The sequence below is a fragment of the Heloderma suspectum genome, chromosome 3 (genome assembly GCF_057233095.1).
Source record: "Heloderma suspectum isolate Gila_16-S chromosome 3, 16-S_ref, whole genome shotgun sequence".
In the NCBI taxonomy this organism is placed as follows: Eukaryota; Metazoa; Chordata; class Lepidosauria; order Squamata; family Helodermatidae; genus Heloderma; species Heloderma suspectum.
The window spans coordinates 2,766,895-2,791,226 of record NC_139460.1 but is presented as its reverse complement, the minus strand read 5'-3'; the positions used below and the strand labels follow the sequence as shown (position 1 = coordinate 2,791,226).

Sequence of the window (24,332 nt, the reverse complement as noted above, 5' to 3'; positions counted from 1 at the left end):
CTTGTTGTAGGCTTTGGTTTCATTGCCTCTGCTTGACTGACCTTCAGCCTCTTGCTCGCTCTCCTGCGGGGTCCCCTGTAATTCTTCCTCTGCAGGCTGTCCTCCAGTCTCATCCTCAAGTACCTGGAAACGGTTCCATAGTTCCACTGCTTCCACTGGTGCAGAGTGGCTTCTAGTTCTTCTCCTAACTATCATCCTTTTCCAAGGAGTATGCCCTACTTCATTTTTCCTCACCTCAGCATTTCCCTCTTCTTCCTCAGTTTGTTGTTGCTCTTCTAGCTCCTGTACTTCACTTTGCTGCTGTAGTTCCACCATTCTGTCCAAGAACTCTTCATGTTCTTGTATTCCCTGGAGGGTCAACACTCGCTGCTCCAGTCCTCTTACTTTTTTTTCCAACAGCGTGATCAACTTGCACTTGTTGCAGGTGTAGGCCATGTTGTTCTCAGGCAAGAAAACAAACATTGCACAGACCTTGTAGGTCATCACCACTGGAGAGTCTTGTCCTTCCATAGTCTCTATTCCCTTTATGTTTCTAGCTTTCTGATTGTACTGCAATAGTCTGTGCTTTGTCCTCTGTTCACTGGAGGTTAACAACCGTACCACTGGTATGGAAGTGTGTGTTGCAAGAGAAAGAAATCAAAAAAATCGTTAGGGACCTCCCCCTTTACCTCCCCTGCTGAACTCCTTTTTGCTCGCTCTGACCACTCACTCTCTGGGAGCTTGCTTGCTTGTGTAGCCCCTAGACCAGGTGGAGCAGCTTCCTCTGCTCTGCTCGGAGACAGGAAACAGACAAACTCCCAGCCCACACAGCTTCTGGCCACACCCCCTCAATTCAGTTGGAGCTCTCAGGAGCACATGGTGAGCTCACAGCCACTCAGAAGGGAAAGAACAGCCCCCTGGGCTTCCTCCAGCCCACTTACCTCTTTGCCTTTGTCTCCTCTTCCACTGCAACTCCCCTGGCAAACTCCTGTTTGCTCTCCCTGTTTGCTCGTTCTGATCACTCGTTCTCTGGGAGCTTGCTTTCTTGTATAGCCCCTAGACCAGCTGGAGGAGCTTCCTCTGCTTTGTTCAGCTCAGAGACAGGAAACAACCTGTTGAACTTCTCTAAAATAATTTTCCATTGATGCAGAAAACCGAGTTCAAAGGAGTTGTTTGGTGTGTTAGTTGTCAGATCCTGCCTCTCCCTTGTACCCAGTCTTTTGGACAGGTTACTTGTCCTTTGTGACTAGCTGTGCTTCCCATGGCAGCCATTTTGTGGTGGTGCCCAGGACAGTTTCTCAAATTGCCAAATGTGTCCATTGGCCCCAAAAGGTTGCCCTCCAGATGTGTTGAACTACAACCACAACCTCTGGCCATTGGCATGCTGGCTGGGGCTGATGGTGTTGTAATCCAAAGCATCTGGAGGGCAACAGGTTGCCTACACCTTAGCTGCTAAGGCATTGGCTTAAAAAGACTTTGTCAAGCCACTGTCCTTTCTTCCTCTGCAGTCATTCTTTCAGCAAAGTGGAACCAGACGTCAGTATTAGCATGAGAGAAGGCACAGAAATGGGCGTGTCAGAGGGGCCAATATTGGACAAACTTGTGCAGGATGGCTAGAGTGAGCAGCCACTTGACAGACTGGAAATACGTATTGATGAAACTTTGCCCCTGTTGAGAGTTGACTCTGCTGGTGTGGCCCCATCTGGAGACTGCTGAAAATCACGTGCCTGGGCAGGTGCTCTGTCTGGGAGGTGAAGAAGCACCTTTCCCTGTGCTCGTCTCCCCCCCCCCCGGCATGTTGTCTCTGCACCCCATTGCTGCACAGCCCAACCAGGGCTCCTCCAGATGTTTTGGGCTGCAGCTGCCATCAGCCCCGGCCAGCATGGCCAGTGGTCGGTGATGATAGTCCAAAACATCTGATTGGGGGAGGCTACCTTACAGAGTAAACATTATGTGGCAGTCTCCATATGGAGGGCCCTAGACTGTAGAGCTTAAACACAAGAAGAATACTAGTTGTCGTCAGAAAGTGCTCTGACACACACAGATCTATGGGTGGGCTTTGTACTGTTTGCAGTATTTACCTTCTGTTTTGTCTTTAGACTTACTGCCTGTTAATGTCAGTGGATGGTCCTCTGTATTTTTGGAATTACTTGTTTTCCCTTTTTCGTTCTCCCCTTCTTTATTCCTGCTTCTGTAAACCTCTTATATCCCCACTTGCGTGCCTTTTTCCTAAGCTAAAAAGCTGCAGATGTTGAACGCTTTTCTTCAAAAGCAAGTTGATCGATCCGCCTGATAAAACTGAGTAGTCCTTTCCTTCAGCTGACCAAAACTGGTGTTGGCCCAAACTGACTCTGGACTGAAGATGTTGGTCTTCTTTGCTCCTGCTAAGCTTGCTATGACATCCTGCATGCTCTCCTCTTCCTGCAGTGCCACAGTCATCAAGTATCTCCAGCACCAGCTCGGAGGAGAACACTCCGCCAAAGCGAGAAGTGCACTTCTTGAAGCTGCAGAAGGTTGCATCTTCATCCAGTATGAATAAGTAAGTGATGGTTTGCTTTCTAAACCTCGTGGAGGTTATTTCTGTGTTCTTATTCCACACAGGCAGACTGTAAGCATTCAGAGTGATTAAGGGGTTAGGTGTGGGCTCTGCAAGTTTGAACCCACATTCCATGTTAAGGAAACAGAGGGGCTTTTTGGATGATCATAGGGGTACAAGAAGCCATTGTGGCTTCTCCCCCTTTCCCCACGTGTGCTGCATGAGCGGCCGTAATTTGCGTAATTACCCATGGGGCAGCATGGGTTGCTGAGTCGTCCGAACCCAACACACAGCGAGGCGGGGGTGACTTTGTGCCCACCCCACAACCGGTACTGCAAGTTGTGGGTTGTAGGGTGGGTACAAAGCCATGCCGTGCACTGGGTTCGGACGACCTGGCAACCCACACTGGATAATTATGTGGATAATTATGCAAATTATGGTTGCACGCACGGGGCAGGGGGAGAAGCCACGAATTTTTCGAACCTTGGCACTAAGTCCTTCCTTTGAATCTAACAAAATTTCATGACATTTTTCTCCCCTTATGAAGGTAGGACCTAGGTTTTTGCAGAATTTTGAATTTACCTTTGGATGAAACTCACAGTATGCAAGGAAGGGGGCAGGAAGAGCATGAAGAGGTGGTGAAGGGAGAGAGTCAAGCAGGCAGAGGGTCAGAATTCAGCCTATTCTGGAAGGAGTTGTGCTCCCCCTGAATGATCAGATCTGTAACTCCTTGATCCCAGACCGTTGGTCGGGCACGCATGAGAGGGCTTTCTCCTGTGTTGTTCCCAAGCAGCGGAATGTGCTCCCTCAGGAACCATGGTTGGGGTCCCCACTCTCTCTGCATAGAGAAAGGGCGCGAAGCTGCATTGTTTTAATCTGCCGTATTAAATTATGTAGTTGCTTTAATGTTCTAACATTTTACTGTTTTGATATTCTTATTTCATTGTTTTAAACTGCTATATTTGATGGTTTTTTAGCAAATAAGATGGTACGTAGATGATGATGGTGATGACGATGGCGATGATGATTTTTTGTTAACTGCCCAGAGAGCTTCAGCTATGGGGCAGTATGGAAATGTAATTAATGGGGGGGGGGGGTGATGATGATAAGCCCTTGCATGAGGCTCACTTATTTGGTAACCGGGTGAGGCTTGAAAGCCTGGAACACAGTTCCACCCAGAGAAGAGACCAGAGAGGAGTTAGGAACAGCGACCTCCATTCTCTTGCTTGATATGCTGTTCTCTGACCCTGATGATGATAGCTGTGGTGATGGCCAAGTGCCCTGGTTGGCTTACCTTGTTGCACAGACCCCACCCTTTCTACAGCAGGGAGGTCTTGCCCTCGGGATCCTTGCTGTGGTCACTTCAGTTGGCTGCTGCAGTGTGCTTTAGATGGCATTCTGCACCAGGTGCAGCTCTGTCGCCCACTTCCTGGCATAAGGTGTAGATGGGAGTGACCCCTTTTGCAGCCACCCCCAGCTTCCAAAGCTCATTCGAGGCGCTGGTTCTCAGCTTTTTAAAGCTGTTCGTGGCCTCAGACTTCCATTCCTTGGGGACATTCTCTTCCTGTAGTGCCCCTCTGCCAACTGCAATCATCGGATCAAGCCTAGTGCAGGAAGAGAGATTGGCAGCTTAGGGGCAAGGCTTTTCCCGCAGTCAGCCTGAGGCTTTGAGATGACCTTCCAGGTGAGGCGAGAACTCCTGTGTCCCTGGCGGCATGCTGGAGGCATTGCAAAACTCATCTCTTTGCATGATCTCTGGCAGCTAGATAAATTGGGTGGCTGTGGGATGCAGTTTTTCTTGGTAGGCTGTGGAATTTTTTAAATGGAGTTTATTCAGTCTGAATTGGTAAACATTTATACTTTAAATACTAGCTTCATTTAATATATTGTAATGTAAGCCACTTTGAGCTTAGGAAAAATTTTATGAAGTCAAATGTCTTCGATTTAAAACTGAAATGAAATTCATGTGCCCTTGGCTATATTTCTTTGCAGGTTGCTCCCTGGGACATCTACCTCTCCCATGGGTGACATTATGCAGACCCCTCAGTTTCAGATGAGGAGGCTGAAGAAGCTGCTGGAAGCAGAGAGAGAGAACCGAGATGAGCTGGAGCATGAGCTGGCAGAGAACCGAAAGCTCCTTGATGAGAAAGGTGAGGCACCCAGTCTCTGAAGTGGAGAGGCTGGTGTGGCCTTTGTTGCTAACGCTGCCCTTCCCAAACACTTGAGTGCCCCTGTCTTTGCAGGAACAGATCGGTCTCTCTGAGGAGGTGTTTCTGCCTGCTTTCAGGCCCTGGAGCAGCTCAGGAAGTGCTCCTGCACCTTTGAATTGCAATGCGGGAACTGCATGATTGGAGGGGCCCAACAGGGATGGCCCTGACAGCCAGAGCACAAGCAGTTCCTGGCAGCAGCATCTGGGAGGGGGACCCCAGGAACCCTTGCAGTGCTGCACAAGATGCTGTAGTCCAGACTTCTGTTCGTCCCATGGTGGGTGCTCATGAGTCAAAGAAGTTGGCTTCCATTGCTCCATGCAGCCCAGTTTTGTTTATTCCAACTGGTAGCGGCTAGCCAAGGCCTCTGGCAAAAGTCCCTTCCAGGCCTACCACCAGATCCCCTCTGGGTGGGGATGGCAGAGACTGAACCTGTGATCGTTTCTAAGCAAAGCGTATGTTCATGGCTGCACTATGGACCCTCGTGAGACTGCCCAAATGATCTAAAGACCATCTCATCTAGTCGGCTGTTGTGAAGCAGGACTATCCACCAACCAGCCCCAGAAGAACCTACCCAATTGCAGACCTGCAAGCAGAAAGAAGGTTCCTTATAGAGCATATAGTTCAAGATTATTCATGAAAGTAGCTAAGCCAACCATTGTCCTGCACTCAGTGACAAAAGTCACTAGATGAGCCTTCCCCAACCTTGTGCCCTCCAGATGTGTTGGACTACAACTCTCAGCATGCCTCAGCCATGTTCCCTGGGGCATGCTGGGAGTTGTAGTCCAACACACCTGGAGGGCACAAGGTTGGGGAAGGCTGCACTAGATCATCTGACCTGGGAGAATATTCCTTCCTGATTCCAAATACAGTGATCACTCATATCTAACATCTGAACAAAGCCTGTTCTCTAGATCATCCCAAGGAAAATGTTATCACATGAATGCAAAATTCTGCTTCTAACCAGGGTCACCACTAGATCCTTCCAGCAGCCTCTTTGCTGCACCCGCCCCCCGCCATTTAGTCAAGGTGGGCAGATGCACATGCAGAGACATGCACAGACATTCTCCCCATCCCCCTTCTGTGGCCAGAATGACACCTTGGCAAAATCAGCAAATTGCCTAATACATTCAACTTCCAATGTTGTTTCTCCTTCTTGCATATCTTGATCCATCCACTGTGCCATGGTGTTTGTTTAATTGCTGGGCAGCAAAGTCTGCTGCTCCTCCCAGCATAGCGTGGAGCCCGTTGGTTGTAGGGGAAATGTGCCACCATTGGGAATGGGCCCTTGAGCTTCTGAATGGTGCACGTGCTTCTTTCTGCCCTCCTGCTCCAGATACCCGAATCCTGGTGATGAAACAACGAATTGACCGTCTGACTCTCCTCCACGAGAGACAAGCAGCTGATCAGCTGGAACCCAAGGAAATGGAGGAGCTCCGAGAAAAGAATGAAAGGTGCTTCCCCAGGCTGCCCCCATTTGTGCTGTTGGACTCAGATTTGGGGTGCTTGATCACATTCTGCATCAGTTTAGAAATGTAGCATTCCTAATCCCTCCCCTCTTCAGGCACCAGTAAATCTGTTTGCCCAGGCAGGTGTGGCACCACCTATTGGTGAGCATGACGAGCGGCCCGCAGTCCTCCTAGCCTTGGCGCTAGACAGGTGGGCAGGGCTGGTCCAAGCAGTGGCAGTGCAGTCTCCGCCACCTCCCCAGTTCCAGAGTTGGGAGGAAGGCTGGGGAGTGTTTGGGACCTGTTTGACCAAGGCAAAGAGCCATGGCCATGCTGAGCCAAGCTGCCCTTCCCCACTGGCTTTTCCTGCTCCGGAGGACCATTGGCCGCCATTGCCTAAAGGTACCCATGGCACCTTTAGGCAGCAAAGCTCAGTGGCGGTTGTTTTCCTGAGAGAGGCAGGGAGGGCTGATGCCCTGGGTGAGCAGCAGAGCCCAGCGGTACAGGCTCCTCGCTTCAGGAAAGGGCAGTGGGAGGGAGTGTTGGGCTCAGCTGCTTAAAGGCATTCAGGCACGTGCTCCCTCCCCAAGGGAGGCTGGGAGGAGCGGAACGTTGGTCTTCCCAGCCAGAAGATGCCCAGGCGCCTTGAGGCAGCCCTGAGTAGCAGTGCACGCTTCTTCTCCTGCCTGGTCTTTCCTGAGCAAGGCCAGGATGGACGGAGTGTGCTGGTCGTTGTGCCTTGGGGCCGCAGAGCGCCAAAGGGTGTGCTCCCTCTCCTCGGGAAAAGCGCGGGGAGGGCTGCCTCAAGGCAGCAGAGCCCAGCAGCATGCGCTTCCCCCCCCGGGGACTGGAGGCTGCCATTTTTGGCTTGGCTGGCAAGGCCACCCATCCGTGGTAGCCCCCTGCGCCGCTGCTTCTCACCTCCATCCCTCCCTTGCTTGATGTACTCTGCCACGTTCCGGTCCTACCACTGCCATGATGAGCTCCCGAAGCCTGGAGCAGCCTCTCCTCCTCCAGGTTCCTTGTCGGGTGCTCTCTAGCTCCCGAAATGGTTTTTGTGCCCTGTGACTACCTGATACTCTGGTGCAATACAGCCTGTGTGTCATGGGGGCTTATAAGCCCAAGCCCATCTGCTCTCTGCCTTCACAGCTTCTTGGTACATTTTGTCCGCTCGGGTCTCCGCTATATCTTCTCCACCATGACGCTCACTGGCTGGCCCAAGCCAGTCACTGTCTCTGCCTGATGTGCCGCACAGACTTACAGTGGGAAGCACCTCGTGAGCGCGACTAGAGATGTGAAGGCCAGGGGGAAAATAGGAAAAATTGGGGGAAACTGTGGGGGTTTTTTGAGGACTGTTTTTGGGGTTTTTTCCCAAAAATTGAACAGCTTTGGATTACGAAATATTTTCTTTTAAAATTTAAGACAAAGTATTTATATAGTTATCCAGCCTTTACTCCCTGCAAAATGATTTCTAAAAACACTTCTATAGAAAGACTAGAGATGTAAAATCTTTGGGAGTAATGAAGCCATGGGGAAAAATATTTTTTAATCCTCTCTGTAAGATTCCCAGCATAGTTCTTTCTTTCATTATTAAAATTATTGATCTAAAGTATATTTTACTGATAGACATTTATGCTCAGTTTCCCAACATGTGAATAGAGTCACCACTGTGCATTCTTGATAGTGAATGTGCATTCTTGACAGCTTGGGGTTTGTTCTATAGAGTCCTGTGTTTCTGAAGCTGTAGAAGTCATTTAATATAGTTCTAATCTATTCAGACAGTAATTACAAATTTACTAACTGAGTTTACTTTTAAAGGTGTTAAACTATAATGATAATTTTATGAGCAAACTAGGTCATAAAATAACCTTAGGAACAGCAAGGCTGCTCTGTGTTCCTCAAGCAGCCCTCCCCAGCCTGGTGCCCTCCGGATGTTTTGACTACAGTGCCCAGCATTCCTGACCATTGGCCATGCTGCCTCAGGCCGATGGGAGCTGAAGGCCAAAATATCTGGAGGACACCAGGCTGGGGAAGGCTGTCTTAAAGCAACAAAGTGGCTTTAGATCTGTAAAGAGCGCTAAAAAAAGAGGTATTGGTTATTTTTTAATTTTTCCAAAATCTCCCATTCCCTCCCGCCCCCCAACACAGACAGGGCGTCAAAATTTCAGGAAATTCTACATCTCTATGCATGACTTAGCTCCTTAGAGGAGGGGTGACATCAGTGTGTAGTGGATGCTGAGCTCTCTGGCCAGGGACCAAGCCCTTGTTCTCTTAGTTGTAGCCCTGGCCCACCTTTCCATTAAGAAACTGGGGGTGGGCAGTTTAGATGCTGCTGCTGCTTTATCTGTACTGAAGCTGTAGCTGGCTTAGTATTGCCTCACTCTGCTCGGGGTTGATTCTAATGAAAATTTGCTGGGGATGTATTTAGCTTAGAATGTAATATATATGCCGCTTTCCTCAGAAAACTCTGCTCAAAGCAGATCACAGTATATCAGCAACAACAACTATATGAATCAATAAAAAATGTAGGGACTTGGGTATGCCACCTTTTCAGGTGTGTGACTGTCATTTGACAGAGAGGGGGACACTAGCCTTGCTTTCCTTGGATTACTCCTCCGTCTCTCAAGCTTCTGGTCACTCGCTTGGAAGGTGGGCGAGAGGTAGAACGTTGGTCCATATCGATCCTAGATATCAATGGAAGTGGGAAACAGGAACTCCTGTATTGCGTTTAGGGTGGTGGTGGTGGGGTTACCTTCAGCTTATCCCTTGACTAAACCTCCTTAAAGAAGTTGACCTGGGCCCTGAATCTCTGGGGTTCTGGTTCATCAGCACTTGAAGCGTCTTGTGCAAATGGCATCTTTTCAGAGTTCTTTGCATTGGGCTCCTCATTCTTTCATAGTACTTTGCAGTTGCTGCTTGTCCAGCCGCTGAGTTGGTCTAAGGGTGGTGCTCCATAAGGCAGACGCAACAGCAGCAGCATTGTCTCTGTGTGTTCTGAGAGCTGTGGAACAAGGCCAATAACCCAGGGGTCCCCTCCTTCCTTCCGAACTGAAGAGCACTTGACCTTACAGAAGGCTCCAGCCCTGGTTGGGGATCACCTGCTTCCTGTGAGCTGCATCCCCCCACCCCCCCAGTATGCAAAGGGCTGTCCAGAGCCACTGCCCTGATTTTGGCTTCAGAATGAGGCTAAGGCGCTAAGCTACATTGCTGGAATCAGCTCTGACCCTTCCCTCAAGTAGCTCCCCTGCTTAGTCTCATGTCCATCTTCCTCTCTTTCTCCCCCAGTCTCCTCATGCGCCTGCATGAGACACTGAAGCAGTGTCAAGACTTGAAAACGGAAAAAGGCCAGATGGACCGGAAAATCAGCCAGCTCTCAGAGGAGAACGGGGATCTTGCTTTCAGGGTATGGCAGCTCCTGTTTTCTGCTGCAGAACTGTAGTCGTTGACCTTTGCAGGGGAGGGAAGAGGGACTCCTCCACTGGATCTTCAGGCTTCCTGTTTGAAAAGGATGGAGCCCCTGATCTAGGCTGAGGGGCTGCCTGTCTGCTAGAAACTTGGGTAACCCTTTGTTCCTTTGTCGTATCTTGTGATCTTGAGAGGTTTTGTTGTGTAACTGGACAGGATTCTGTCTGGGGTGTCTCAGAGCAGAAGGGGAATGAGATGGTAAGGTTGAGTCGGTACTGTGGAGAAACAAAGCCTGCTCTGTGCTGTCATGTGCAAGCCACAGTGAACTTGAGTAAAATTTTGAAGCACCATATGGGGAAGATAGATGGTGCAACGTTTCCTTACACAGAGGTAGACCACTGGTCCATCTAGCCCAGGATTTTCTGCTGCAACTGGCAGTGGTTCTCCAGGACCTCAGGCCAAGAGAGGTCTTTCCCATCACCTGTTACCCTCTTATCCTGAAGAGACCAGAGATTTGCCTGTAGTCTTCTGCATGCAAAGGGTGTGCTCTACCCTTGAACTGTAGTCCCGCTTTTCCACAACTTGCAGGCTTGTCTAGGAATTGAACACATGCCCCCCTGTACTGGGGAGCCTTTTAGACCAACACATGCATGTTCTGCTGGGAGTGAGAATGTATGGCATGGTCTTGTACAATTTTTTATGAATGTATTTTTTTTATTTATTAAATTTATTAATCGCCCATCTGGCCGGTCACCCAGCCACTCTGGGCGATGTACAACAATAAAAACAGTTTAAAACAATAAAATTCTACATTAAAAACATAACATTTCTAAAATTACCCTAACCCACCCCAAATGCCTGCCTGAACAACCATGTTTTTAATGCGTGGCGGAAGCTCATTAAAGAGGGGGCATGGCGGAGTTCCCTAGGGAGGGAGTTCCACAGAGTGGGGGCCACCACAGAGAAGGCCCTCTCCCTCGTCCTCACCAGCCTAGCGGCCCTGGCTGAGGGGACAGGGAGAAGGCCATCCAAGGCTGATCTTGTTGAGCGGCCTATCTGCTGTTGCTGGAGGCGCTTGAGATAGGCTGGGCTGGAACCACATAGGGTTTTAAAGGTCAAAACCAACACCTTGAATTTGGCCCCGAAAACTACTGGTAACCAGTGCAGCTCCTTCAGCACTGGAGTGATGTGATCTCGCCAGTGGTTTCCTTTCATCAGGCACAACTTGAATGTACACTTATAGTTGCCCATTTGGTGTGCTGCCTCCTCTGGGCAGGGGAGTTGGTACCAATGCTAAAGTCTGTCCCTGTTTTTTGACCCAGCTGCGAGAGTTTGCTCGCACTGTCACAGAACTGCAGGAAACCATGAATGAGCTCTCTGAAGAACACAGCACGGCTCTGAGGGAATGGGAGGAGAAGAGAAGCCGCCTGGAAACTGAACTTCACAGTGCCCTGAGTGAGAAGGTCAGCGAGCAGAAAAAAGCCCTCGGTTGTAAGGCCAGGAGTTCTGCTTTCCTAATCCAAGTAGTCCATAATATGGGGGAGGCGTGCCATCTGCATGAGCATCAGTGTGCAGAAGCAGAAGTTGCGGGAGCAGTGCTGGAGTTCTCAAGACCTTTGCTTCTGATCAGGAATATTGGTTTTTAATCTTGTGCGCGGATTTCCAAAGTGGAGCTTGAGCACAGCTTTGAGAACACTGAAATTAAGTTATGCTATGGGGCTCCCTCCCCCACTGCACCCTGTTCTGGGAAGAGCTGTTTAAGAAGGTTGTGGCAGCTGAGCTAATCAGGATAGCTTCTCCTGCCGTTGTGCTACATCCATGCAGCACATGGAAGGCTGGCCACCTGGCAGACCACACTCATGAGCCAAGTGGAAAGCTGTAGCGCCCCTCCCCACTAAGGGAGAGGGGGAGGAGGTCATCTCTGTGATCAGAGCAGAACCCTACCCTTGGAAATGGGAAGGAAGGGTGCACAGGCTCTGAGCAGAGAGGATGAGGAAGAGTTGCTGGTAATGTCAGGGGTTTTAAGAACATAAGAAGAGCCCTGCTGGATCAGACTAAGAGTCCATCTAGTCCAGCATTCCATTCACACAGTGGCCCACCAGCTGTTGACCAGGAACCCACAAGCAGGGCACAAGTGCAACAGCACCCTCCTACCCATGTTCGCCAGCAACTGGTGTACATAGGCTCACTGCTTCTGGTTCTGGAGGTAGCACATAGCCATCAGGACTAGTAGCCATAGACTCCTCCTCCAGGAGTTTGTCCAGCCCCCTTTAAAAGCCATCCAAATTTGTGGCCATCACTACATCTTGTAGCAGTGAATTTCATAGTTTAACTACGCGCTGTGTGAAGAAGTCCTTCCTTTGATCTGTCCTGAATCTCCCACCTATCAGCCTCATGGGATGACCCTGTTGGGTTCCAATATTTTGAGAAGGAGAAAAATGTCTCCCTATCCACATAGGTTTTCCTGGTTGGTGCCACATGCAATCACATATGGGTGACTGGCAAGGCTGCCTGGATGGGGAGGAGGTGCAGTGCACTCGTGTGCCTTTGCCTACTCTGGAGCCGAAGAGGTGTGAGCAGGCAGGGTCACTACCAGCAGCCAGAGGTGACATGGCTCTTTGCAGTGGAGAGAGATGGGGGTTGGACCTCCAGTTCTATTATTTCATTGCTTCTCTGTGTGTTTTTCCCTAGAGGTGTGTGGAAGAGAAACTGGAGATTCTGCAGGGGAAGATCTCCCTGCTGGAGGACCAGCTGGCTACGCTAAAGGAGAGCAGCTCCCTGCCAGAGAAAGGCGAGGTCATGGGTGACATCTTAAAGGTAGGAGCACAGCACTGAGGGGGCTTACTCCAGCAGAAAGGGTCTGTGCACGAGCTGCGGCTCTCAGCTGCTGAGAACAGGAGGCGGGTGGGGCGGAGTTACTCTGTCAGGGGTACTCTGTTACCCCTGAGCATCTCTTGGGGTGGTTTTCAATTGATCCCTAAGAGACAAAGCGTTTTTCAGTTTCTTGAAACTAAGCTAAAGAGATTTCCCTGAATCTGGCCTACCTGAGAGTATTGATCCTTGGCTTCTGGTCTTTTTATTACTCCATTGTGGCAGTTTTTAAGGGTAAGGTCCAGGCAGGGGCCAGGGGGAGAGAAGTGGTGCATTAAAACAGTTTCTCAAACTTTTAAAACTTTGGCTCACTTCTACAGGTGTTTATTTAATTCTTATATTTATACCCTGCCTTTCTGTAAAATATTCAAAGCTGCATGCAAGGGATGATAGCACAATTGTGCCTATTTAGGAAATGAATCAGCATGCAGGCTGGGCTTGTTAGTAACGTGTTAATAGGCCAAGCTGTTTGCCCACAGCAAAAGAGAACATGTGTGCTTTCTAATAGTCCTGGGTGGCAGAAGTCCACATATGTGCCCCCCTTCTGATTGACTCGTACCCCACTTTGAAAAGCATTGCACTAAAACCTGAGGTTCTATACAGGCATACCTTACAATTGGGACTCTCCATTTTTCTTTTGGAAAGTAGAAAAAAAAATTGCTCCAGTAAGGGGCAGTGGGGGAGTGACCTGTGCCAGGCCACTTCCCCCATTGGCCAGCCAATCAGCACTCTGCATGGCCGGTTTCTTCTACAAGCAGGAAGAACCGGTTCCCCCCAAGTTTGATGCTGAAGAGAAGAATATGCACGAGTACAAATCCCAGTGAGTGCTTTCTCCGCACGCTCATCACTCAGCTATGTGTTCCTGGACACAGCCTGTGGGTCAATGAAGAGTGACATTCAGGCAGTAATGGAGGGGAAGGGACAGTGATCGGCCTGGTGTTCTCCAGGTACATGGTCTTGCTTGTTCTTGCTTGTCCCAACAGCTTGAAGGCCTGAATCAACAAGTAGCCAGCCTCAGCAGCAAGCAGGCCGAGCTGCAAGCAGCCATCGTCCGTCTGGAAGAAGAGAAGCACCTGCTGGAGGGCAGCCTCCAGTTGGAAAGGAGAAGCTTTGCAGCAGAGAAGCTCCAGCTCACCGGCCTCCTCACCGACCTGCGAAATTCCGCCTCTGAGATCTCTCAAGCCAAGGAGAAGCTGGAGCAGGACTCGCAGGCACAAGCAGAGCACTGGGCAGCTCAGGTCAGCACCCTGACAGCAGAGACAGCGAAGCTGACCGGCTTCCTTCATCAGAAGGATGAGGAACTGCTAGTTCTGCACCAGCAAGTGGAAACAGAGAGGAGCCAGAAGGGCCAGCTAGCAGAAGACTTGCAGAAAAATGAGCAGGTATCTCAGGCAGCCCTTCGAGGACTCCGTGACCAGGTGGATCAGCTGAGCAGCGCGCTGGAGCAGAGCAGCAAGAAGCTGGTGCAGGCGGAAGCAGCAAGTCAGGAAGAGTGCAGCAAGGCTGCTCAGGACACAGAGCTGGCTCTGAGGCAGCTCCAGGAGAGAGAAGCGGAGCTGTCTGCCCTAGCAGAGCGGCTGCAGTCTCTGGAGCAGGCTCGGAGCACCTCTGCTGCGGAGGCTCAGAGGGAGAAAGCTGAGCTGAGTCAGAAGGTCCAGGAGTTGGATGGCAGGATTTTGGCCCTCACGGCCCAGTGCCAGCAGAGTGAGGCCCAACTAGGAGCCATACCAGGACTCAAAGGCCAGCTGCGTGAGGCCCAGCAGAAGCTGGCTGACAAGGAGAAGGTGGCCAAGGAGAACACCCATCTCCAGGAGCGGCTTCTGATCCTGGAGGAGTCTGTCTGCAACACAGAAGGTATCTTGGAGGATGAAAAGAGGAGGGCGGCAGAGTCCCTGGAAGGCAATCTCCGGCGAATAGCAGAGCTGGAGGAGCAGGTCCAGGAGCTGACCACGCACCGGGACCAGGCCGCACAGGAACTGGGGGAGGAGAAGGCCAAGAGGCAAGCTCTGGAGGAGAACGTGCAGCAGCTGGGGAAGGAATCCCGGGCCAAGGTGGAGGAACTTCAGCGTCGGCTGACGGAGCTGTCCTCTGCTGCCGCTGCCAAAGAAGACTCTGGGGTGTGTGTGAGGCTGGAGGAAAAGGTCAGAGCCCTGAGCACAGATCGGGAGCAGGCCCACCAGAAGCTGCAGGCTGAACGGGAGAAAGCAGCAGAACTTGAAGCCCAGTTGAAATGCCTGAACACCAAACACCAAGGAGCTCTGGCTGAGCTTCAGGCTGATGTGTCTCGCGCACTCTCCCAAGTCAAGGAGAAAGAGGTCGCAGAGGAGAAGCTCAGGGCTGAGCTTGTCTGTTTGCAGGAGGCGGTGGCAGCAGCTCGCCAGGAGGCAGCCCAGAGCATGGCAAAAGCAAAGAAGGACGGGCGCGAGGCTGCACAGGCCCTTGAAGCTGCCACCAGAGACCTGGCGGAGGAGAAGCTCAAGGTAGCAGCGCTGGAGGCCAAGGTGAAGCAGCTGGGAGAGCAGAGCCATAAAGATCTGACCACAGCAGAGTCCAGTCTGTCCACCATCAAGTCTGCCCTGAAGGAAAAGGAGCATGAGGTGGAACAGCTCGTTAGCCAGATGAAGTCCCTGAAGGCCAAGCTGGAAGAAGCCACACAGCAGCAGAAGCGTGAGCTGGCTCTGCGTGAGGAGGAAGCAAAGTGCCTGGCGGGCGCGGAGGAGCGCCTCAAGGCAGAGTTGGCCACAGAAAAGGCTGGCAAGGCAGCCCTGGAGGTGCAGCTGCAGAACGCCACCAACGAACACCGAGTGGAGGTCTCTGGCCTCCAGGAAGAAATGGCCAGAGCCCAGGACTTAGTGGGGGAGAAAGAGAGGGAGCTGGAGGAGCTGCGCTTGAAGAATGTCTCTCGCAGCGAGGAGCTAAGGGATCTGCAGAAGACGGTGAGCAAGCTGAAAGGGGAGCTGGCCTCTGTGGAGGCTCTCAAGGAGAGGGAAGCCAAGATGGAGAACGAGCTGCAGGGCTTCCTGGAGGTGGCCAGGACCCAGGAGGCGGAGATGGACAGCATCCGATCCATGATTTACTCCAAGGACCTGTCGCTCAAAAGCCTGGAGGAGGAGAAGCGGCAGCGGGAGCAGGAGTGTGCCTCCAGCCGGGAGCTCTGCGAGAAGCAGCTGAAGGAGTGCGAGGCCCTCCGCTGCCAGGTGGGCACGCTTGAGAGGCAGTGCAGGGAGCAGCAGAGCACCGTGGCCAAGCTGGAGAAGGTGGCAGCTGCCTCCCAGCAGCAGCAGCAGGCAGAGGTGGGGGCTCTGAAGCGGGAAGTGGTGCAGCACAAGCAGAGAGCCTCTGAGCTGGAGAAGCTCCTGGAGGCTTCCAAGTCCGTGCAGGACACCACCGTTGAGAAGCTGCGGCGGGAGCTCCTGGACAAGGGGCGGGAGCTGGCCCAGAGCAGAGAAGCTGTGTCCAGAGCCGAGAAGGAGCTGGCTTCCCTGCGGGCCTCAGCTCAGGAGAAGGGCAAGTCCGAGGAGAACTGGAAGGAGCAGATGTCGCGGTGCCTCCAGGAAGGCGAAAGGAAGGCCAGCCTCATCAGCAGCCTGGAGCAGGAGACGTCCATCATGCACAGGCAGCTGCTAGAGAAGGAAGCTGAAAGCAAGGACCTGAGGCGGCTGGTCATGGCTGAGTCTGAGAAAAGCAAAAAGCTGGAAGAAAGGCTGCGGCTTCTCCAGTCTGAGATGGCCACTGCTGCTTCCCGAGCAGCCGAGCGGTGCTCGGCCATGAAGGTCGAAGCACAGAACTTCCAGGAGCAGGCGGAGAAGCTGAGGGCGTCCGTGGAGGCCCTGAAGAAGGAGCTGAGTGTGCTCTCCAAACGGGAGGAGGACCTCTGCAAAGAGCACAAGTCCTGGCAGGAGAAGGTCTTCCAGAAGGAGCAGCTCCTCTTGGCCCGCCAGCAGGAGCTTGCTAGCGCACAGGCCTTGATTGGGGAGCTGATGCCCATCAAGCATCTCCATCAGCAGCTGCAGGTGGAGCAGGCCTCCCAGGAGCGCGAGCACCGAGAGGAGATGGAGCAGGTGCGGAAGACCACTGGCATCCTGCAGGCAGAGCTGGCCAGAGCTAAGCTGGAGCTGTCAGAGCTGCTTTCCATGAAGGAGAGGCACCTTGCACAGGAGCGTGTCGTCCAGCAGCTGCAGGTGGAGAAGGGCAGCTGTGCAGAGCGGCTTGCCACGCTCCAGCGGGCCCATGCTCAACTGACAGAGGAGCACAGAGCGCTCAGTGAGAGGTCCAGCCATGGGCTGCAGCGCCTGGATGCGGAGCTGGCTCAGGCTAAGCAGAAATACGCTCAGGAGCTGGAGGCCGCCAGGCTCGACTCTGAGAAGCTGGTGGCTGTGAGCAAGCGGGAGGCTGAAGAGGCCCAGAAGAAGCTGGAGGCCATGACAAACAAACATGAGGAGGCAAGGCAGAAGCTGCTGGTGCAGGTAAGACCCTTCCCCACCCTCTCATGGTTGAGTTGGACTCTGAGTGTGTGTGTGTGTGAGAGAGAGAGAGAGAGAGAGAGAGAATTGAGTAGGTTTCATAGGGAAAGGCAGGCACCCGTTATGTCTGCCCCATGCTGCCGCCAGAGCACAGCATGTCTGTGTTCCCCTTCTGAATGAGGAGTATGCCTCTTCATTCAGCTTTCCTACGTTCCCTGGAGTAACCCTTTCATGGGAGTCTGGCCAGTGTAAACCCATGAGATCTGGTTCAGATGTACAAGCCTGGCAAGTTGCTGTTATTGATGGTTTTCCAAATTGCTCAGAAATGTTTCCACAGCTCACTTAAGGCAGGGGAAAACTCTGCAAGCCACCCTTTAATGATGAAAGCATCCCACTAAAGGGTTTATTAAGCCCCAAGAGGTCTATAGGGGCTGCCTCACTGCATTCTGTGCAATACAGTCCAGATTTAGAGAATATGCAGAAAAGAGATGCATCGCACATTCTGTCCAGGCAGCACCGAGTGTCAAGAGGGCCAGCTCCACCTACAGGCTGTCACCTGGGCTATGCATCTCTTGCCCTTGGTGACTCCTGGAACATGGCCATCGGGTTTCTTGCATGCAGTGTGTTCTCGTGGCTGCTGGCTGGGTCCCTAGGCCCGTTGGCCATGCTCCTTGGGAGGGGGAGAGGGGCAGACGTAGTGTGCTGATCAGAACAGCTCAGCAGACCTGATTTGACTCACGGGGTACATACCAAGCAACAGGCTGTTCAGGGGATGCCCTTCCATCTCCAGTCCTCCACATTCTTGGGGGCTGCTACACAACAGTGGCGGGAAATTAAACTTCCTGAAGGATGGAACATCCAAGTCAACAAACGTGATGCTATTCCAAGTTGTGGCTAGTTGTCCTCTTCAAATGGGAGTGCTCAGCTCCCTTTGACAGCATGCACACCTCAGGGTGCCATAGGCAGGCTCTGTAGTGTTCTCTTGACTGGGGGTGGGGGGCAGCTTCTGAGGTGCACACTTGGCCCGATCTGGGTTTACAGTTGAATTTCCACCACTGCCCCAAGCTGTCCCAGCTGCTTTTTAGTTGTGGTGTTTTCACATCTGCCTTCATTGCTTCCCCCTCCAACCCCCTACCCCCCAATCCTACAGGTGGAGCAGCTAGAGGTATATCAGAAAGAGCGAGCTAAGCAGGTAATGCATGCCAGGGGTCAGCTGCTTAAACGATGACAGTGCATGGCTATAGCTGCTGCCACTGCCGCTTCCCCTCCGTCGTGGCTGCCACCTCCTGTTGTGAACTGTTTGAAAGGGGGGCTTGTGGAGGGTGAACCGGGAACACTGGTTTGCTCCCGGTAACGAGGCCTCCACCATCATCGTTTTTGGGGTGCGTGGTAAAATGGGGCTTTATCATTTCTAACTAAACATCTTCCTTAAAACACTGCACCTTTTTGCCCAGATATATCTTCTCACGCAGGTCAGCAAAACTCTTGCTCTCTTACCAAAAAAGAAGAAAAGAATTTGAGATGGCAAGAGCCAAATGCCAACTAATCCAGTCCCCTGCACCAGAGATGGGGCTGTTGATGCACAGATCAGCCTGTGCAGCCCAGAGCAGTCTGCAGGCCATTTTCCTCTCAGTAGGTTTTCCCAGCAGGATGTAGTTTTCTTTGGCACAAAGAATTCAGGCAGATGCATTTTATTGGACCAACTCCTCTTATGAGGTGTTGTGCAAGATTCTGAGTTTCACAAAGCACCTGCTGGAAAGAACAACCTGTAAAGTCTAAAGGGCTGCATGCCTTTCCTTATGTCTACTTACACCTGTTTTTTTCTGATAGCACAGCAGTTGCGCTCTTCTGAATGTACGGCACTGGGAACATCTCTTGTGCAAGTCCATGTCTACCGCTTTCTGGGAAGTCTTGGGAGTCCCTTCCTTGAAAAGCAGTTTGGGTGGGTTACTGATAACATCTCCCATAGAATTGTCCATGTGCCATCTTAAATCCTGGTGACAGGAAAGCATAGCTGCATATTCTTCTATGGGCTGAGGAATTTGGCATCCCTCCTGGCCCTGTTTATGGGTCTGCAGCCTCCCTCTGTGGTCTTGAGGAAGCAGGATAACATTCTTACAGCTGGAAGACAGAATGCCATGAGATGCACCTAGTTGAAGTATATAAAAATGGGCACTGTTATTTTGCACATGTCAGCAAGGCTTCCCTAGAAATGTAGGGCCTGTGTTTTGTAAATGGAACCCTCTGAAATGGTCCCCTTCAGAAATCCTGCAAGTACCTGATGTCGCCCAGGTGCACCAGAGGCAAACAGTTGACAACGGGGAACTGCTTTGGGATTGCAGGAAGAACTTGGGTTTGGTAATTCATTTCCTTCACCAGGTTCCTAGTTTGTCACAGCTTAAGGGCTATCTGCTTGCAGCATTTCATAGCTGTCCTGCTTGTAGAAAGCTACTATTCCCACTGAGGAGATGCTAACTCACTTGCACCATTTCTGCTTCTGAAGGCCACTAACCAACCCTGTTCCTGACAGGCGGCGTGTGCACAGCATGGAAGAAGCGGGGGTGGAGGTTTGCTGCTTTGAAGCTGTATGCAGATTCTTTCTGGAAGATTCTGCCAGCGGATGTTGTGGGAGAGGGGTTCTGGTGAGGCTTCTGCTGGTTGGTAGGAAAGTTGTAGAAGAACTGTAGCTGGAATAGCATTGGGAATGTTCCTCCAAGTATGAGGGAATCTGGGCTGCATGTATTTTACATTTGATTCCTGCAGTAACTCTGAAGGTATCTGATGCAGAATTCAGAATCTCCCAATTCTAGCCCTTATGGCCACAGAAAGAAGCTCGAGCATGCGTACAATGGCAGGTGAAACCCCCAAAGCCAAAGGGAGGCTGAGCAGGATGTGGTGTGAGTTGGGGCCTCCGGGCTATGTGTAGTTTTCTGCCTCCTGCTGACAAGCAGAGTCGTCATGCCAGTGGAGGTGCAGAGACTTCCTAGCCTGCCTGTTCCGGTCGCAGAACTTGGATGTTATGTTTTGAAGGGGGCTTGACTTAATGAAAAGGCACCTCATGCTCAAGGGGCCAGGCCAAGCCAAGGAACGCAGATGGTGGCACCAGACTCCTCCTTCCCACCTCCAAACTGGAGCTTTGTCATAAAGAACCAAGGATAACAGGGTCACCCTGGGATATCCTGAATTGTGGCTCTGTGGTGCCGTGCCATGCTGTTGGTTCAAGAAGGACATCCTTGGCCCCAGCTAATCCCTTTTCCAGACACGGCTCCTCCCAACCGGCAGGTGTATAAAGACATTGGAGCCGTGGCCTGGTTCTGCACAGTGCCTAGCCCCCGCTGTGGACAGCCCCTGGCATGCGCAGGCTTGGAGAGCCAAAAGGGGCAGCAGAGCAGGAGGGGGAGGGGTGAGAATAATGGCTCTTTTTCTCCCCCCCACTCCGTTCCAGGTGGATGAGCTGAAGCAAAAGCTGGCTCGGCAAGAGAAGGCTGCCCAAGCCCAGCAGCAGAAGGCAGAGGTAAGCTCTGGGGGTGGGAGCTGGAGAAAGAACCCCCACGGTGTTGAGGCCTGTAAATGGAGCTTTGAGCCCGGCCCTTTGGGTGCGAGGAGATTCTGGCTCAAATCCCAACTCGGCTGCTATGCCTTGGGGCAGGGATAACCTCTCCCCGTGCTCAGAAGGGCCTGCAGGTACAGAGCAAGGCAGGCCAAGCCCATGCAGCGTAAGAATGTCGTCGGTTTCAGGGGCTGGACTGTCCCAGGGATTTCGGGTTCTGATTAAAAGATGCATCCAGTTGTGGTTCTGATGGTGAAAATAGCTTGCCCACAGGGCTGCGCTAGATGAGTGGCATGTAGGAGGCATTACGACAGGCCGGCTTGGAGAGCCAGAGGTGCAGAAATTGTGCGTGCATGTGAGTGGGCTGGGCCCTGTGCTTTGCTCTGCCACACGTTATGATTTCTAGAATTCTTACCGGGAGTGCTGGCCAAGCCACACCAAACATAGCTGCCCTCCTTTACGGGCAGCACATGAATATTTCATGCCTTTCTTCATGTGTTTCTTCATTCATTTCAACACTTCTAACTTGACCTTTCAAAGGGGCACATGAGGCATTTACGCCTCAGAATTGAAATGGTTCATTGTAAAACCAAGGCCTCAAACCCAGTATTGAAATACGATTGGAAAGACAACAAAGCTTTGCACTGTCCTCCAGAAGCCTATCAGGATGGAGCCAGGCGTGTTTCAGGGAGAGCGGCTGTTTGGCCACCACTAGGTCCTATGTCTTCTCAGCTCCAGTTGTGGCGTGTGCTAGCTCAGGTTTAGCCATGGGGAAGGTTCAGATGGACGGAATGAGGAGGGTCTCTGGCACAGACAGTGTCCCTCTTGTCACCACCCCATCGTATTTTCTGGAGTTGATAGGGCTGGGAAATAGCCCCCCCCCCCCAATGTATTGTGCAGGACACACGTGCAAAGTGTCCCCTGCAGCACCAGCAAGACGAGAGGCGTGGGGACGGGGAAGTCAGTGCTCAGGCCTTGCAGCTAAACAAGCGGAGGATGAGATGGCGGCGGCGGCAGCAGGAAGCCCCCTCTGCACACAAGCGGCTACAAGCCGTTAATGTCATCCATGTTTGATGCTCCCCCAGGGAACTGGGTAGCCGAGCCTTCCCCAACTGGGTGACCCCTCCAGATGTGTTGGATCAGCATAAACGAATTATGGGCGTTGTAGTCCAAAACATCTGGAGGGGTGTCTGCCTTGCTCACTTTGCCCTTCTGTGAAACGGGGTGGGGTGCGAGTGATCCCTTGCCTGTCCTGCCATGCTGGGTCAGACTAGGGGCCATCCAGATGCTCCAGGGAGGTTCACCAGCAAGGCAAAATGGAATTGCTTTCTGTGCAAAGGGTAATACTTTGTCTTAGGTCATTGGCAGTGTGCCGTCTCCGAACAGGAGGGCCGTGCTCTTGGATCTTCACAGACAGCCTTGCCCACCACTCACTCACCGAACCATCCTAGGATCTGCTCATACTTGTGGCTCTCTTGTTGTGCTGCTGCAGTGAGTTCCTTTGGCTGTTGTCAGCGTAACGTGCGCGCTTTCCCCAGCACACCAGTCTAGGCAGAACGTGGAGAGAGTTGCAATGCTGAACCATCTTAGAGTCTGGTGGGAGGGGGACATATTCTGAAGGAAATACTTTTCCTCTCTGGCGTTGTGAGGAAACCATGGATGTCTCCCTTTTGATTAGGTGCGTGAAAAGGCGCTTGTGTCAGACAGAGAACACCTGAATGAGAAGACGGCAGATCTCCAGGCTCAACTGGCACAGAAGGAACAAGCCATTGAGCATTACAAGGCCCAGGTACAGACAACTCGGCTGCCTCCCCCAGTCACAGGTGGGGATTCTCGCTTGGCCATATTTCTCAGAAGGCTTGGAGTGCTTGACCGTTTCCTCTCTTTCTCACCCCTCAGATGGAGAAGGCCAAAGCACACTATGATGCAAAGAAGCAGCAAAATCAGGAGCTGCTGGAGAAGGTGAAAGGCCTAGAGCAGCTGCAGAAGGAGAACGCGGAACTGAAGGTGGAGTCGGAGCGCCTGGTCAAGGAGCTGCAGCACGTCGTCATGCAAGCGAAGGAGTCGGAGCTCAGCTGCAAGGGCCTCACCAGCCGGGTCCGGACCTTGGAGGCACAGGTCTGGCCAGGGGCTGTTGTTGGTCCCAGGGGCTGTGTCTGTGCTGCAGCGCCAGCAACTTTCACTCCAGCCCCGTATGCATCTGTACATTGCCCCGCGCAAGAGAGGCCTGTTCTTGAGACTGGGCGCAGGGGGCCCTCCTGCATACTCTGCTTAGGCCAGGGGTGGGGGATGTGTGGCCCTCCAGATCGTGGTGGACTACCGCTCCAGTCAGCCCTAGCAAGGATGCCCAGTGGGGAAGGATGATGGAAAGAGCAGCCCAGCAACTTCTGGAGGGCCCCACGATCTTCCCACCCCTGGCTTAGACCAATGAGGCCAGCCAACGCAGCGTGGCAAAGACATGGTGCACTGGAGCGTGGTGGCAGAGCACCCTCTTTGTATGCAGAAGGCCTCACGCTCCGTCCCGGGCCACATCTCCGTTTACAGATGGGCAGGTAGCCAGATTCCACCTGAACTTCAGGAGAAACTTCCTGACTGTTAGAGCAATGCGACAATGGAGCCAATTCCCTAGGGAGGCAGTGGGCTCCCACACTGGAGGCATTCAAGATGAGGCTGGACAGCCAGCTGTCGGGGATGCTCTGACTTGGACTCCTGCATTGAGCAGGGGGTTGGACTTGATGGCCTTGTAGGCCCCTTCCAGCCCTATGATTCTAGGTAGCAGGTAATGGGGATAGACCTGGAGGCCAGCTGCTTGGACAGGGATAGATGGACCGGTGGTCTGAGGCGGTGTAATATGTCCGCATGAGAGGAACTGCTGGAATGGAAGGAAGGGAGAATGCAGCAACCCACAGCAAGGATATTCCAAAGCTGCTTGTGTTGGGAGGGTCCGTAGAGCCCGGCCGTTGCGTGCCAGAGCTCCCAGGTGTGGCTGAAAAGCCCTCCTGTGGCAGGCACGGGAAAGGCCTCGCTTTGCCTGAGGCCCTGGAGAGCCACAGCCAGTCTTGGCAGGCAGGAGCGGGCTAGACAGACTGAGAGTCTGGTATACAGCAGCTGCTTCATGTTGGTTGAACACCTTATAATGTGTGTACATGATATGAAGGGCCAGAGGACACGTTGTTGGTTTGCAGCATATGTCTAGCGTTGTCCTGAGGTGGGGAGAAGGCAGGTGTGAAGCTGAGAAAAGTGACGTCTGGGCCTGTTTTTACTCTGCATCAAAAATCCAGTTCCTGAACTGAGGCAAGCACAACTCTGCAACCTGTAGAAACCATGTAAACTAGCATATTTACTTTGTTTTCTGGAAGTGTTACTCAAGCAGGCCTCCTCCTTGCAAGGCCAGTCATAAGGGCTAGTCACTTTGGTTCTTAAAATGAAAGTCGGGAGTAAGTCCCATCCCCCCGCTATAAATAAATGTCCTTTCTGAAATACTTTTCCGTCTCTAAGGTAACTTTTCTGACTAAGATACAAACCTTTATGGCAGAATCCTATGCCTATTTAGACATAAGAAAGTCCTGCAACTCCCAGCATGCTGGCTGGGGGATTCTGGGAGTTTTAGGGCTTGCTTTCTGCCTAAACAGGCATGGGATTGTGCCCTCAATACTATTGACAGAATTGACTATCCTTACCTAAGTTGGCACTACTTAATCTTGGGCTTGGCCCAGAAGGGGGGTTGAAAACACTTCTGCTCTGCATACAGCAGTAAGGAAGCACAGCATCAAGTAATCCAGTATACCAAGGAAAAATGAAGAATTCTGGGAGTTCCATGCCTTTTTAGCCTGACTTTTGCATACAGTAACATACTTGAGAAGTGTAGGTAAT

General features: G+C 52.0%; 1 protein-coding gene across 12 annotated transcripts in view; it reads left to right on the top strand.

Moving 5' to 3' along the window:
- NUMA1 (nuclear mitotic apparatus protein 1) overlaps positions 1–24,332 on the top strand; it is a 105,990-nt gene that overhangs the window by 73,351 nt on the left and 8,307 nt on the right. For all 12 annotated transcript variants that reach the window (XM_084842271.1, XM_084842264.1, XM_084842263.1 and 9 more), the window contains 11 exons: positions 2,407–2,518; positions 4,508–4,665; positions 6,059–6,176; positions 9,456–9,573; positions 10,898–11,038; positions 12,267–12,392; positions 13,430–16,912; positions 18,060–18,101; positions 20,355–20,423; positions 22,138–22,248; positions 22,359–22,577. In XM_084842271.1, coding sequence (XP_084698397.1) covers positions 2,407–2,518; positions 4,508–4,665; positions 6,059–6,176; positions 9,456–9,573; positions 10,898–11,038; positions 12,267–12,392; positions 13,430–16,912; positions 18,060–18,101; positions 20,355–20,423; positions 22,138–22,248; positions 22,359–22,577 — 4,697 coding nt within the window. The remainder of the gene's footprint in view (positions 1–2,406; positions 2,519–4,507; positions 4,666–6,058; positions 6,177–9,455; positions 9,574–10,897; positions 11,039–12,266; positions 12,393–13,429; positions 16,913–18,059; positions 18,102–20,354; positions 20,424–22,137; positions 22,249–22,358; positions 22,578–24,332) is intronic.